The 14,462-nt window shown below is 46.3% G+C and overlaps 1 protein-coding gene across 3 annotated transcripts in view; it reads right to left on the bottom strand.

Annotated features, from left to right (window-relative positions):
• Positions 1-2,692: 2,692 nt before the first annotated feature.
• The window catches only part of LOC107270370 (zinc finger protein basonuclin-2), a 107,032-nt gene continuing 95,262 nt past the window's right edge, over positions 2,693-14,462 (bottom strand). For 2 of the 3 annotated variants that reach the window (XM_015745315.2, XM_015745313.2), the window contains exons 4-5: positions 13,361-13,707; positions 2,693-8,533 (exon numbers count right to left, since the gene is read on the bottom strand). In XM_015745315.2, coding sequence (XP_015600801.2) covers positions 4,742-8,533; positions 13,361-13,707 — 4,139 coding nt within the window. In that variant the 3' untranslated portion in view covers positions 2,693-4,741. The remainder of the gene's footprint in view (positions 8,534-13,360; positions 13,708-14,462) is intronic. The other variant, XM_015745314.2, reaches the window with a different exon arrangement.

Below are 14,462 nucleotides of genomic sequence, written 5' to 3'. Positions count from 1 at the left end.
AGGCTTACTTGATGGCCCGAGGAAATTTTTATTAGGATTATTTTGCTAGGGTAAAATATATTTTTTATTTCCTTCTCTTATCAACGTCTTCTGCGTCAGGACGTCGTTCTTCTAGGCTATTCAAAAATAGAAGCCGACATTGCACTGCCTTCAGGGAGTTGATACGATCGACCCTGCAGAAGGACTCGAGCAATTTTACCGTCAAACTTACGGCGGCTGTTGATGTATTAGTGCGATTAGAGAACCCCAATTTGTTGCCGTTACGGATAGCTGTTCGTTATCGGGCGTAACTATCGAGAGATTTCACGCAGCACACGAAACTGTCGGTGGGACTATCTTGGGTTAAAGGATTTTTCGGTATTTCTTAAGATATTTACATCGGATAAGATTTTGGATTATTTTTATTCTAAAATTCGATAGCGTCGATCATTATAAGTCTTTCACAATAATTTCCACCGTGTAGTCCTTTAAGGATATAAAATCATGCGAAGTAATAATCAGAGGGTCGTTTCGTCACGTTCCGTATGACAAAACCTGGCAAATGTTTCAGCATCGCGCGAGTCGATCACTCCACCTGACATTTCAGTTTCTACGGAAAACGCGTGGTCGTCGGCGCTGCCAAATTGAATCCATGGATTGATTCGAAAATCTCAATGATAAGTTCTTTGTAACAATATAACAAAAATTTACATAGCTAGTATTTACAGGGCCATGGACAGGATATCAACTGAGCGCGGAAGTGAATCGTGAGCTAATGATCAGACAGATGATACGGATCTATTAAGCGATCGAAGAGTTATTATCGGTGTGACGGTACCAGAGCGTAATTGGTAGCGAGAGTAGATCGGCGTTCGAATCAACAGATCAGGAACGGAGATAGGAAGAACAAGCCAACGGTTCCTTCATCATGGTGCTTCCTTATTTCGTGTAATTCTCCAGGAAGAGGTGGGAGCAGAAACATGGCAAAGGGTCTAATTCAGTTAGAAAACGTACCGGATGGCACGCGACATGTGCACCAGGTCTGAAATTGCTAAGAGATTTTTATCCTGGTAGATGTATTCGAGATATTCATGGTTCGACATGGAAGCTCAACACGGACTGGCTGATTAAATGGCCCGGCGGCCACTGCCAACCATGTATTTAGTGAGAGCACCCTTTACAACTACAGTACACGGCCAGACCACGTCATCGAGTTAAAGATCTCTCTTCAATGATCTTTATTCTACGTTCGTTCTTCCTTTTTCATACAGTAGAACTGACACAATCTACGCTCAATTTACCTGGGTACCTGTAATATCAGAACAAACAATCAATGATTCGATATTTGCAAAATTAACGATGATTTTCATAGTTCGATTAAATGATTCTCTTTGGTGTATTATTAGAATCTGCTGATCAAAAATTTAATGTCTATCTGAAAGTGACATGCGAAGGAAAAAATAATAGAAATTAAAAATCGTTCATACGGATAGTTACCCGATGGAATATTCCGGAACTAAGAAAAACGTTCTCCGCGAAAAAGCAATTTTAGTAATATTAGTTCTGGAAAACTTAATCGGGCGGTGCTATTAAGCGCCTATTTTACATAAGCATCGCAATACATCTTAGCCGCCGTGTACGTGTTTGCGTCTGACTGAACGCGAATCTTAAAACAATTGCGAATCGCATGTTCGGCCTGAGCTGCTGCACGAGGCTAAGGTGGTCCGCCAGTATTGGAAATCTGTCAAAAAGTTACAAAATTTCGGGCGCAAATGTCTTACTCGTTATGTATGCTAGCCGTCCTCTGTTTTTCTTGCTCTATGACTTTGCATTTAACTTCATTCGATATCACTGGAAATGGCAAAGATGACTTTTTTATTTGTCAACAGAAGTTGAACGAACAATAATATGCACAATCGATGAGCAATCAAAAAATATTTAGTGACTGTCACATAAGATTTTTCGAAATCGTACACCGTTCCACCGCAAACCGTAAACGTGTATTTTAGCTAATATACTCGGCATATCGTTGCACATGCAAGTAGGCATCCGCGTAACCATGTAGGCATGCAGGCATCTAAGTAAAATCACAGGGAGACTGTCACGAACTAGCAAGTCCTGAGTAAAGGTGACCACGTGAAAGGTATGGTGGGGTCGGATCGAGGTAGGATCAGTCGAGGTTCAGGGTAAGAAAGGAAGCAGGGGATGTCGGTGGGCGGCAAATACTAACTCGAGACCGCCTTCGATCTCTGTCTCTCTCTCTCTCTCTCTCTCTCTTCCTCTTCTTTACCTGTTTCTCTCTTCTTCTCGCCTTCTCCTCTCCTGTCTGTTCTCCCACGCTGCACCTGTCACGTGCACGACGTTCCTGCGTGTGGTGAGCGCTCTCTGTATGCAATAATAGACATGTGTGGATACGTGTCCCCTCTCCTCTAGGTACAACAATGTACGTGCGTGACGACAACGTGGATACGTGTGCGAGACTGAAGTCACGCCAAATCCATTTATCTTACCACTGGGTATCTGCGTATTCATATATGTGAATAAAACGTACGTGTACAATAAGAGTATGTTTGTGGATAGTGAGTACATGTTACATGGATAAATTGGTGTGAGAGAATAAGAATTTTCCTTGAGAAAAGCGAGAGTCCAGATTGTCTTGATGATTATAATCAGATTGATTATTGTGGCACACGAGGGATCGAACGAGAGTGGGTTTACGATTTATTAATTTTTATATTTATTTTCATAATGATGAATGTTCTTTATAATTGATCTATAATATACATCATAGCGTTCAGTTTATACATAATTACATTTGTAAAGTTTTCCTTTTTTAATTTTCTTTCGTGTCGCTCTTTCGTCCTTCTTATCGCGTATCTTACTCTTATCGGATTGATGCTTACTCCGTGAACAGTGAGGCGCCGAGAGACGAGAGGATTAAACTAAAAAACACGTAGAAAAGGGGTCTCCGATGAATCGATACTTCACCGTATCGATATTTATATATTTATATTTATATTTATATATTTATGCCAAATTATATTTGATATGAAAATAAACGTATTTACAACCAAAATCGTAGAGGAGCCACATCGGTTGGACGGCGCTGACGGCGCTCGAATACGTGGAACGTGCAAGTTTCACTTTTATACGTAATTATTGGATTCACTGTTGATTAGTTTATTTTCATTGCAGTGCATAATACTTCTTATTCAAGCCATACGCTACAGCCAGGCGAATCACTAGGAAAATGTTTGATTATGAAAGATCGTCAGCGCCACGAAACCGATCGTTCACATATCACCATTGTTACGCGCTAGAAAATGATGGTACGCTTTTTAAAATCTAAGGAGGAAGTTCTGCGGCAGTGCCCGCTACTGGCCGCTGGTACAGAGTATCGTTAAGATTCCTAGGAAACAATAAATAAAATCTATCTATTCTCAATTATCTAGCGAGACGACGACGCCGTCGACAGGATCCATGAGAATCCTCTCCGTGTATTTTTTATTCGATTCACTGGTCAATTTTTCATCCTCCATAATTCGCCGTATTCAACATTCTACACTCGTTTCTAGTTCCCTGCACTAACACGACATTGCATTTTTCATTTCTAGCTGCCATTAAAGGTTGACGATCACCATGCCTAATCCCTTATGAATTGTGTGTGTCTATGCGCGTATATGTGCCTCACTTAATTATTCTTCATCCATATTCATCTCGATTTTGCCATTTTTTTAAATCCCTTTTTTCCTTTCCATTCTGACAACACGTCTCTTTACAAAATATTCAGTGGTCACCGTTCAAAGAGGGAAGAAGGTGATGTCGATTATCAATAACGTTTACGCTCTAAATTTAATGATCGTTACGCGATACATTGATATATACAGCAGTACTAATAGGTTAGTGATTAAATAGTAGCGTATTTACTAAATATACGTTATCACAACAATGATAAAAGTAGGGCGTGAACCAGGGCCGGAAGATAAATCGCATCGTAAATCGATCGCAATCGACTAGCGATCACCCTCATGATTTCCGATACGATTTCATATCCAAATCATTTCTTACGATCCTCAGAGAGAGCATTTCGATCAGTTATTCAGCTATCATTTGTTTTTTTTCCTTTTCGCATTTACTCTTTCTCTTCATTCAATTTTCGTCAAACGTTTTCTTCACGCACCTCATTCACACATACTAACTTTTTCTCATACTGGCGCATCCACACTCTCAACGGTACACAACACGACGTACTAGAATCTTTCTCGCGAGTGCATTTTCCCACAGAGTAAAAAGGCAAAGTAAAAAAACAAGAATATCAAGAAAGTGGGAGAAAACGTTGAAAAATTAAAGTACATCTCTACACAGGAGCTTTCGTATTACTTCATAGACCCGTGACTTGGGCCGGAGTATTTGGTATTGCACGGTTTTTGTATAAAGAGAGAGAGGGAGAGAGAGAGAGAGAGAGAGAGAGAGGGGGGGAGATCTTAACGTATGATGTATGATGTATTTGATGCTCTGTAGTTGTTGCATGCACTCAGGCGGCATTATGTTCAAGTTTCTTGAGAAGCTCTAGCACTTTCATCGACACGAATTAATAGAGAGATAATAGTTGTTACTTTGATTCGTCTCTCGTAAACCCGTCACACGATTTCCGGCGTAACACTGAGGACTCGCAAGGACACGCACGGTTGTTAGTAAAATTTTGGCATCACAGCGGAGGATAGTCATTGTGTCTGTCCAGAGGACGACAGAACGAGACTGGTCACGATCCAGTTCCGGTCGAAAGGATCTGAAGATCTCTGTGAGCTTGTGGATCCCTCGAGTGCGCATCTCTGACGGCTCTGGACCCGAAGACTCTGTCGCAACCAGGAATCGTGCACCTGGCCTCGTCCTTCCTGGATGCGTCTTCCTGAGGCGAACCTGGCGAAGCTGAACATGACATGTGTCTCGCACTTTGCTCCTGGGACAGTCTCGTCAGGTGGTTCAGATGACTCAGATGCTGATGTGTGAGACCGTTCAGACCGGCAAGATGCGAGGCGAAAGACGTCAGATCCGGAAACGTATTACCGCCCAAGTGAGGTGGTAGCAGGAGGGGATGGGGTGGCGGAATCCTGGCGGCTAAATCAACTCCCGAGGACAATCCTGGTGGCATTGGATAACCTCCTAAGGCTCCAATACGTGCATCCGCGTAGAGTCGCGCTAGAAAGTCGTTGTGCAGAAGTGGATTCATCTGAGAATCATCAATACGGGGCGATAGACTCGCTGGCATGGTCGAGGACAATGGAGGACTCGATGAGGTTGATAATAGTTTCCTGTGAAGATTGAGATTGGCAGAGTGTCTGTCACGAGATCTCTTCGATGGAAACGCGGCATTACACCCATCGACGCTGCAGCGATGCATCAGCTTCAGGTGGACGTTCTGATAGTGGGTCTTGACGCCAAAGTGATTCTGAAAGACTTTGCCGCAGGCTGTGCATCGGCGCGGATTGTCACGGTCGAGCGGTACCTCCTGGGTACTGACGAAGCCACCATTCTCGTATCTCGCATAGGTGATGAGACTATTGTCCGTATCCATGGCCGCTGTGGAGGGCGAGGCGCTGGATGAGCGAGAGCCATGAGAGGAGTTGTCCATGGTGTCCATCATGAGGCTGGGGCTGGTAGAGATGCGGCCAGACCTCGAAGCCTCCTGCGTTCCGAACGGCATGCGACCCTGCGACAAGGACTCGAGTTGACGCAAAGCATTCGAGGAGTCGAGGGACAGGTCGTCACTAGTACTCGGGTGGCTGTCGACCGAGCTCGGGGCACGCGGAATATCATCATCGGGACGCTCACCTTCTTGATTCTGAAGAGCTTCATCCTCCTCCTCGTCATCCTCCTCCTGGATCTCCTCATCCTCGTCCTCTTCTTCGTCCTGATCCTCGTCATCCTCCTGCCTGACGTTAGGACGATCACGATCATCATCATGAGCTTCGTTATCCTTGACATCCTCGTCCGCCTCCATTGCTTGATGTCCTTCTTCTTCCGGTTCGTTCTTCTGCCTCATCACTCGGTCCTGCATAGCCTTATCCTCCTCCATGCTCTCTTTCGCTTCGAGCTTGTCCACTCTTCCGCTCTCTTTTGCGCTCTTACTCATCTCGTTGCCAGAATTCGTTTCGCGAATGCTCGTTGTTAGGTAGGAGTTTCCTGGCTGCATGGGGGATGATACGGTTAATGGCAATTCCTGTTTAGTCCCAGGGGTGTACTTAGGTTCTGGGGTTAGTTGCCGTTTCGGAGATCTACCGGTGTTCGTTGTGGAGGATAAGTCTCTGGGTCTCTCCTGAGATATTCCTACGGAATCATTCTTCTCTTCGGTCATGATGGTTTCATGCTGATTGGCACCTTCCGCATTGGCAGTGCTGCTATTAACTACTGCAGCCGCTGTCAATTCTCTCGGGTCTCTCTCGTGTCTGTCAGGAGAGTCGAATCTCGACTCTTCATGAGAAATCGCTTGTTTGGGAGATGGTGAGTTTTTTCTTTCCTCAGCTTCTAGTCGAGACATGGACATGTCCTCGGGTTGATCCTGAAATACGGCGTCGTTTGAGGAATCACCGTCAGTCGAAGACGAATGGACCTCTGCGGGAATTGTGCATCTCGTAGGATTTTGAGACTTTCTCTTGCGTACCCCGCGACTGTGAAATGCTGAATTTCCAGAGGTTATGTTTATGGATGAAGAGTGATGGTCCATGGTTCCTACCATGGAATCATTGTCTTCATTGCTATCTGGATTACTGATGAGTTCATCGTCAGCCATGTCACCTAGGAAGAGTTTAGGTCGCTTTGCTAAACTGAAGTCCGTTGGTTGATCATCATCGTCCCTATGCGACAGTCTGGTTAGTTGAAGATTATCCTCTTCAGCCACGACTACAATTCCACCGTCATCGTCGTCATCGTCCTCCTCCCCTTCCGGTATCGTAGGTGGTGCTGACGGTGACATACTCGCTGTTGTTGTGTTAGACGGTGCTTTTGTCGTCGACGTTGTGCTCGTCGTGCTTGTTCTTTGTTGAACATTTTCGTCGTAAGCTCTGGCATTCTGAGAGGATAAGTCCAGATGCTTGAAGTCGAGAGCACAGAGGGATGCTGGGGAACGGAGATCAGGCGGCGGAGTAAGCAAAGGGAAGGATCCAAAGGATAAAGGATTGAGACCTGTCGCTGGTACCGGTAGACCAACTTGAGGTGGTAGGACCAGAGCGTGAGCCATGGACGATCGTCCATCGTGAGGTGAGATTTTCCTTCTAAGGTGTGGGGAATGTAGCTTAGGATTAGGATTCGCGCTATGCCGATTTCTGGATCTTCTCGAGCTGAACATCATACTGCATCCTTTCACCGTACACTGGTGCATCTCGCGAAGGTGCACGGCACTAAAGTGAATTTTGAGTGCACCCTTGTCGCAGAAAGTCTTCAGGCAGACGTTGCACTGCACCCTCTTCTTACCCGTGGCAGGATTTATAAAGGGTGTCCCTAGATTTGGGGGCATGTTTGGAGAAGCACCCCACTGATGTCTCTTACCCGGCGAGTGAGGTTTTCTGCCAGGAACACCAGGAGGCCTTCCGAGAGGTGCCGTTTGAAGAGGTAGAGGTTGAGAATGCCGGTGATCCATGTATTTCGATCCGGAATCCCTTCTGCTGAGATTCAGAGCACTTCCTGAATTCTCATCGTCATCTTCATCCTCTTCCGAGCCGAATTCGCTGCTCTTTTCTCCGCCACTGTGAGGATCCGCACTGGGCATTCCCGATATACTGTTCATTGGAGGTTTTCCAATAGACGGGTGCTGAAAATGAGTAGGAAAATTCGGTGGCAGAGTTCCCGAAGATACTGCCACCGCCAAGGGATGATTAAACGTCATCGCTGCTGAGGAAACAGGTGCTCCCGATACCGGAGGCCTCAGCCGAGAACTAGATGAATGATGAGGTGGACTGTGAGGACTCTGAGGATGTCTCGTGCTCTTCCGTGATTGCATCAATGCATCTTGAGGTGGTGGCGGCGGCAAAGGCGGAAACGCTGGTAGACCAAGAGTCCCGAGTTTGCGAAAATCGAAAGGCTGCATACTCTGCAGTCTATTAAGAGGTGAGACTGTGAGATGAGATGCTGCGACTGCAGCCGCAGCAGCTGCTGCCTCCATCGCTCTCGACGGCGCACTGGAGGAGTTCGTTGAAAGGCTAGGGTTGCTGCCCGCCGTCGAGTAGTGCTTTTGCGCGGATGGTGACATCGATGGATGAGAGACAGGCGCTGAGTGTGGCGGGGGCGGAGGCGGTGGAGGCGGTAGTCTCGACCCTGGTGGTGGTATACCACAATGTAAAAGGTGTAATGGGGGTGGCAAGTGTGCTAGAGGCATCGTCGGGGGGGATGGTCGCCGGCTGGGGGACATAACATCCGACCCTGGCGCTCCGGCGGCCAAAAGCAACTGCTGTACGAAGGGACGCGTCTCGGCGAATCTGAGGAACTGCTGTAAAACCAGCGGTTCCTCCTCAGCCGAGCAGATGCTCCATCGGTCCAGCACCGGGCCGTTCTGCGAGTCCTGAAATCATACAAGTATTTACTGTCAAACAATAAGATCTATGTATTTATAATAAATTATACATTGTTTCTCGTGGCGGATCAGAAGTGCTGGATATCAGGAAAAGAGAAATGGAGTTGAATTCCAGGTGGACATTTTCCAAGGATTGATACATAGTGGCGATTGAGACTTCTGCTATCCCTCTCATTGGCATGGGTACCAATTTAAACTACTGATCCGGTTTCGACATTCCGCTCTCACGTCATGGCCTCAGAGAAGAGTCACGAGTCCTTATAAATTTGGGAGAGTCGTGTTTACAGCATCGGCACGCTTGTCTCTCGACTTGTATATTTACGCATTCCGGCGGGCTCGACGTAACGCAGGACGCCCCAACGCCGCGACGCTTTTCGCGTCTTGCTGTATATTTCTTCAGCGGCGTAAGACCGCCCAGCATACCCACTCGGGATCATCGTCAAACGCACTCCAGGCTTCTGTGTCTCAAAGGTGGATCTATACCTATGCATATGTACAGACACACATCCACACTTCTATTCAGCGTGTCATATAGACTCACGCGTTATCCTGAATCCCAGTTTCAAGAACCCAATACTTGTTTAAGTCCAATAGTCTCATTTCCTAGTTCACTATCTTGAAGACGCCCACAAGTTTTTTCATCGTTTCGATTCAACCTTAAAGGCTTCCACTTTGAACAGCGATTCTGCAGGTCTTCTTTGTAGTTCCTTGTCCTCCTGTTATAACTTCCGTGTTGATAAGGATGTTTCCAGGAAGATATCGGGAGAGAAGAGGCCTGGGATGTAAAGTTTCAGAGTTTAGACCGTGATTTTAAAGTTCGTTTGAGTTATCGAACTGCTACCGGGAATCGTGTGACTACATTACAGCGATCAAGTTCTTATTCATGGATAATAAGGACAGGGAGTCTACGTGAAGTTGGCAATACTTGAATAGAAGATATCGAAAATCTAGGACGTCCCATTTTGCAAGGTGAGATGCGCGACGGAAGGTTTGCGTCGTTTGCGCAGAGTCGGAAGAATTCCGCGAAGGAGTTAAACGATCCTTGTTACGTAAAAGGAAGGGAAAAATTTAAATGGTCGAGTGTCTGAGAATGCAAGAGCACCGAACCGTGGGACTGAAATTTCAATCTCGCACGCGAAGGAAACTCTGACGTGAAGTTGCGTCGCACTTTCGTGGACGGGACATAAGAGTCAAGCCACCGAGAATTATCTGATTTCCACGTGTTAGAAACAAATGAATTTTAATGTACGGAAGATCTGTTTCGTGCTCAAAACAAAAGATTACGAAAGCCGCTTAAAACTGGCCAAATAGAAAAAGAAATGTATGTATCTCATAGGATGGACCCGACTGTGAAGAGTCGATCAGGAGAATGAGACTACCGGTAGGGAAAGGCCGTTGGTGTGGCAGTAGGGAAAGGCCGCTCTGCTGCTGTCCCTTCGGGTGGCGCTATCTGGCGGCGTGATTTTAACCGTGAAGACTGACTGTGCCATTTTCCTCGTGAACAGGAGGAGAAGCGGCGATCGAAGAAGGTGCCACCCGTGACTGGACACTGCATATCATTTCACGCCGACTGACTCTGTCTTATTCGTGTGTAGAAATCGTGAAGATCTCGCGTGGATATCCGCTTCTAAATTGGATTGCAACTACCATCTTTTTATCCGTTTCTTCGGCTCCCCCGATTCCTTTAAAATAATCAACTAACGAAGTACTCGTATACGAGGGAGCGATTCCTTTCACGGAGAGTTAAGAAAAATTAGTAAATCGGTGTTCAGCGGTCCGTTTCGAAAAGCGATATCCAATTTTTCTACAGTCTCGCGACTATACTCAAATGCGTTTACAGTATAGTATTTGCTTGATGGATACTCTGTAGGTTTTTCTCATCCACGTCGTCATTATCATTATCATTCCGATTCTCATTTTGATTCTCATGCTCCTTGACTTGACCACCGTTGAGCGACTCGAATCTGTTTGACTGTGGGCGCCTCTCGTATACTTAATATCGATATTACCATAAGATAATATAATAATTTGACGGCCCGGGGGCTATTTTTTAAAAGAGGACTCTCCTCGATACGTTCAGCCAAGTACCTTTTCCCATGCCGCTTCATCCGCTTCATCCGGACCAACGATTTACATATGAAACACGTTTTTTGTCAGACCGAACCTCTGCCGTCCGGCACACATCTCTCACGCGTGTGGAGACATTCGAGCCAATTTCTTGCAATTAACCGATGCCAAACCTAACCGAATGACGGATAAACGAGACCCCATCCTGTTCATATTACAGGTGCCCCTAATATTCCGCTTCCTCTTTTCAAATACGGGACATACTTTCGGTATCCAGTTCTCATTCCGAGTGATTAGGTACTGCCAGCTGAAATCAAAGTGTCCAACTCAAATTTCGTCGATACGTTGTGTCCCGTATCAGATTTTGGAGTCTTCATTGGAAAGTCCTTTATTCCTTCCTCCTTCAGCTTCATTAATTATTCAGGCCTTCCCAGTTGTTCCGCAAAGTTTTCAGCGAATTGGTCACGCTCCTCCACGTCGGGAAGCTCAATTCTCTTTTATGAGCCGCCTCCCGACTGTCCAGTCGAAATTCCATCGTTTCAACGTGCAACCTGGAAGCATCAACCAAGTGGCGAACGCGGATCCGTTCGATCGTAAATCTTGCAGGTCTTTCTATTCTCCTTCGAGTCTCCTGTTCTTTCCTTTCCTCGATTGCACAGTCTCTTACTCTCTTTGCATCTTCGAGGCTCACGAAAGACGCCGAGCGTCGATCCGGCGCATTGCGCCTAGTAAACGGCCACTTTGCCGCGTGTAAAATTTCTGAATTCCATGGTACCCTCGCGAAACTGGTTTTCTCGCGGACTTGTGAAACACCAACACTACAAGAGTCTGGCTAAATCTGAACCTCGCTATTTCTATCGAGCTACGCGTACACGTAGTGTACTACACGACGAGGATCGCACCATTCTCACGGGAGATTTTATACCGTGGTACCTATCATCTGGTAAAACTACAGCTTCCGTATGAAGCAGCAACGCTTGTAGTCCGCACGCGCAATAAAGCCTACAAGGCATCTCACGGTATTCAGAAATTTCGAAAGAAAAAAAAAAGGAAACAAAAGCCTGCATTTTTTCTCACGTTTCTCATTACAAGATCACGCATGCAAAACGCGTGCACCTGTCATTTTTTTAGTCATTGCTTCTGCCCCTCGTTCCTTTTCCATACGAGATCCAACACTTTTCAATAAGTTTTTGAAAACCGGCGTTACCCGATAAAAAGATTGATTCGAAGGATCAAAATTAATGTATGAAAACGTTAATAAAAACAAACAAATCTAAAATACGTTTATCGCGGGAATCGTCACTTGGTCGACCGTCCCTCGGGCATTCATTCAATTGTCGTGCAGCGAAATGAAACAAAAGGTAAGAAAAGTGAGACAATCGGACGGACAGTCAGTCGGTAAGTCAGACAGATAGAGGGACAGACAGAGGGATGAACAGGCGTATCGCTCGGAAGCGATTATCGGAGTACGCGAACAAATCCCCATTAGGGGGTACGCAATCGCGTGTGAAACTTACCGGCGATTGAGTTGCAGCCGAGCGCGCGCGCGCGCGCGCGCGTCCAAGTAAATACTACGAAAGCTTGGCTGCGTACGGTCAAACCGGTTTTCCATGCATTTAATTTCACGGTAACGTCGCGCCGATTCCGTTTACGCGTGCGCTCTCCTCAGTTCTCACCGATACATACCGATCACGATTGTTCGTACCGATTATCGTGGGATTTGAGTTGCCTTATTAGTATTTTTCTTGGCCAGTTTTGCCATCAGGACTTACGCAGGACAAGAGTGAGTGAATTTCTGGATGAAGTCGTCTCGTCTTATATCCTTCCATGAATTTGCCTCAAAAGATCAATGGATCTTCTCCGAAGGTTGGGGTTGACTACAGATTTGGATTCTGTTTCGAATCGTCTCGTATTAAATCTTGAGAATATTAACGAATCACATGTTTTTCGCGTACGCATCGACGTATATACGATATGGAATTAATTTAGTGCTTTTAAAGGAATCGATAGCAATTAGGTGCGTGCATGACGTACGTTCACTTTGGTTTACATTTTTATCTCCGATCGGGAAGCACTCGAGTACCGGCACACGCGATGCACTTTTAAAAACACTGTTCATTGGTGTTCACACTTGTTTCAATCAAGAGATTTATCTCAGATTTTTATCGACAGATCGTTGACGTTTGTCACAGTCCATTTAGTATTTCTGCACGATAATGTCAGAGGATCCACTATTTTAAAGATTTAAACTTTTAACTGACAGTAACGATGATTTAATTGTTTCGTATGGTTTCATAACAAATTGACAGGATCAAGTAATCTGATGGCTGTCAATGTCACCATACGATTCCCAAGTCCAGAGCAAAAGTAGTGGTCCACGGATGCTGCAAGTAACTTCTTCAGTTCATCCTGTCAGTCGGCTGCAACTTTCACGATGCAGAACGTGCGTTCTGTGTTAATCGCAGGACCGTATATACATATAAGCACCTGTCGATCACTCGCGGTTGTTTGTATTCGCGGACGAAGCGCCGCGGCGCATTGTAATAAGGTGCGGAGGTGGCGTCATCGGCATCATCCGCGTTGACGGAAATATAGGTCAATTTGGATAAGAAGGATCAAAAGAAGAGCAGGGAAATATGGAGAGCAGCCCGATAAGCGGACGCTACGAGAATTAAAAAAAGGGGCAAGGACGTGAAGTCATCGTCAGAGTGGGAATGATGGTGATCGGGATACCCGCGTTTAACTCACCTGCAGTATGTATCCTCTAGTGTAATCCTCGTGTGTCCAGCCGAAAGCGGCAAGGAGACGGGTCACTTGCGCGTGTGGCAACTGATTAAACAATTGATCGAGCAAGATCTTAAGGCGAATCGGCAGTGCGCGCGAGCCGTAGAGTACGAGGGATGCGACGTCAAACGCGGCCGTCGGCTCGACACTCTCTGAAGCCAGTGGCCTCTCCTCCTTCTCCTCGAGTTCGCTCCGATCCCCACTACCGGGAGCTTTTACCCTCCCTACGACGCTTTTGTCCTCCCTACCAGACTGATGGGGGCTGGAGGCGACATCCCCACCACCGTGGAGGTTTGACAGTCGCGCGAGCGCTGCAACATACAGAGAACCAGAGACGTTAGGTTATGTAGCCTGACACCCCCACTCTCTCTCTTTCTCTCTACGCCTACTACTTCTCCTCCTTGTCTGCCTTCTCTCTCGCTAGAGAGAACGCATCTTCCATCCATTGCTAGCAGCCACGGAATTAAATCCTACCCTCTTCTTCTCTCTACGAGCCACTGGTTGGCTCCGGACGGCTGCTGACCCCCCTTGCTTCTTGGTCCAGGAGACCGTCTCAGAGCCTCTGAACCTACTAGCCGCGAACCTCCTAGCTAGTACCGACCTCAACCTCGTCCACCGCCTCCACGAGTTCTACCTCGTATCCTCATCCTCCTTCTTGCCGGTTGGAGATACTACGTATGTGGTTGCTTCTTTTTTTTTTTTTGTATCGAGAGTAAACTAGCCTGTCTCTACCATACAGACAGTGCAAAGTCTACATCACTGCCATTCATCCTGGCGCTAGCGTCAGCATCCGTGTTCATCGGTTCACGTTCGCATACGTCTATTCCTCGACGAGTTGTCTAGAGTCTCCCTATCATGTGAATTTTTTTCATGAAACTCCAGCATCCATCAATCCGCTGCCGATGAACAACTAGGACCTGACAACCTGACCTAGAGCGACCTCAGCTAAAGACCGTTCCCTTGCACGTGCTTCTTCCTCATTTTTTTTCATTTATTCCTTCTTTCATACGTCCGATCCGAATAAAGACTCCTGCGGGTTACGCTTCCGTTGCTTGGGGAATGCAAC

This window comes from Cephus cinctus, unplaced genomic scaffold (genome assembly GCF_000341935.2).
Source record: "Cephus cinctus unplaced genomic scaffold, Ccin1 Ccin1_scaffold0736, whole genome shotgun sequence".
Classification (NCBI taxonomy): Eukaryota; Metazoa; Arthropoda; class Insecta; order Hymenoptera; family Cephidae; genus Cephus; species Cephus cinctus.
Note: the sequence above shows the minus strand (reverse complement) of the source record. Positions and strands in the feature narration are given on the sequence as shown.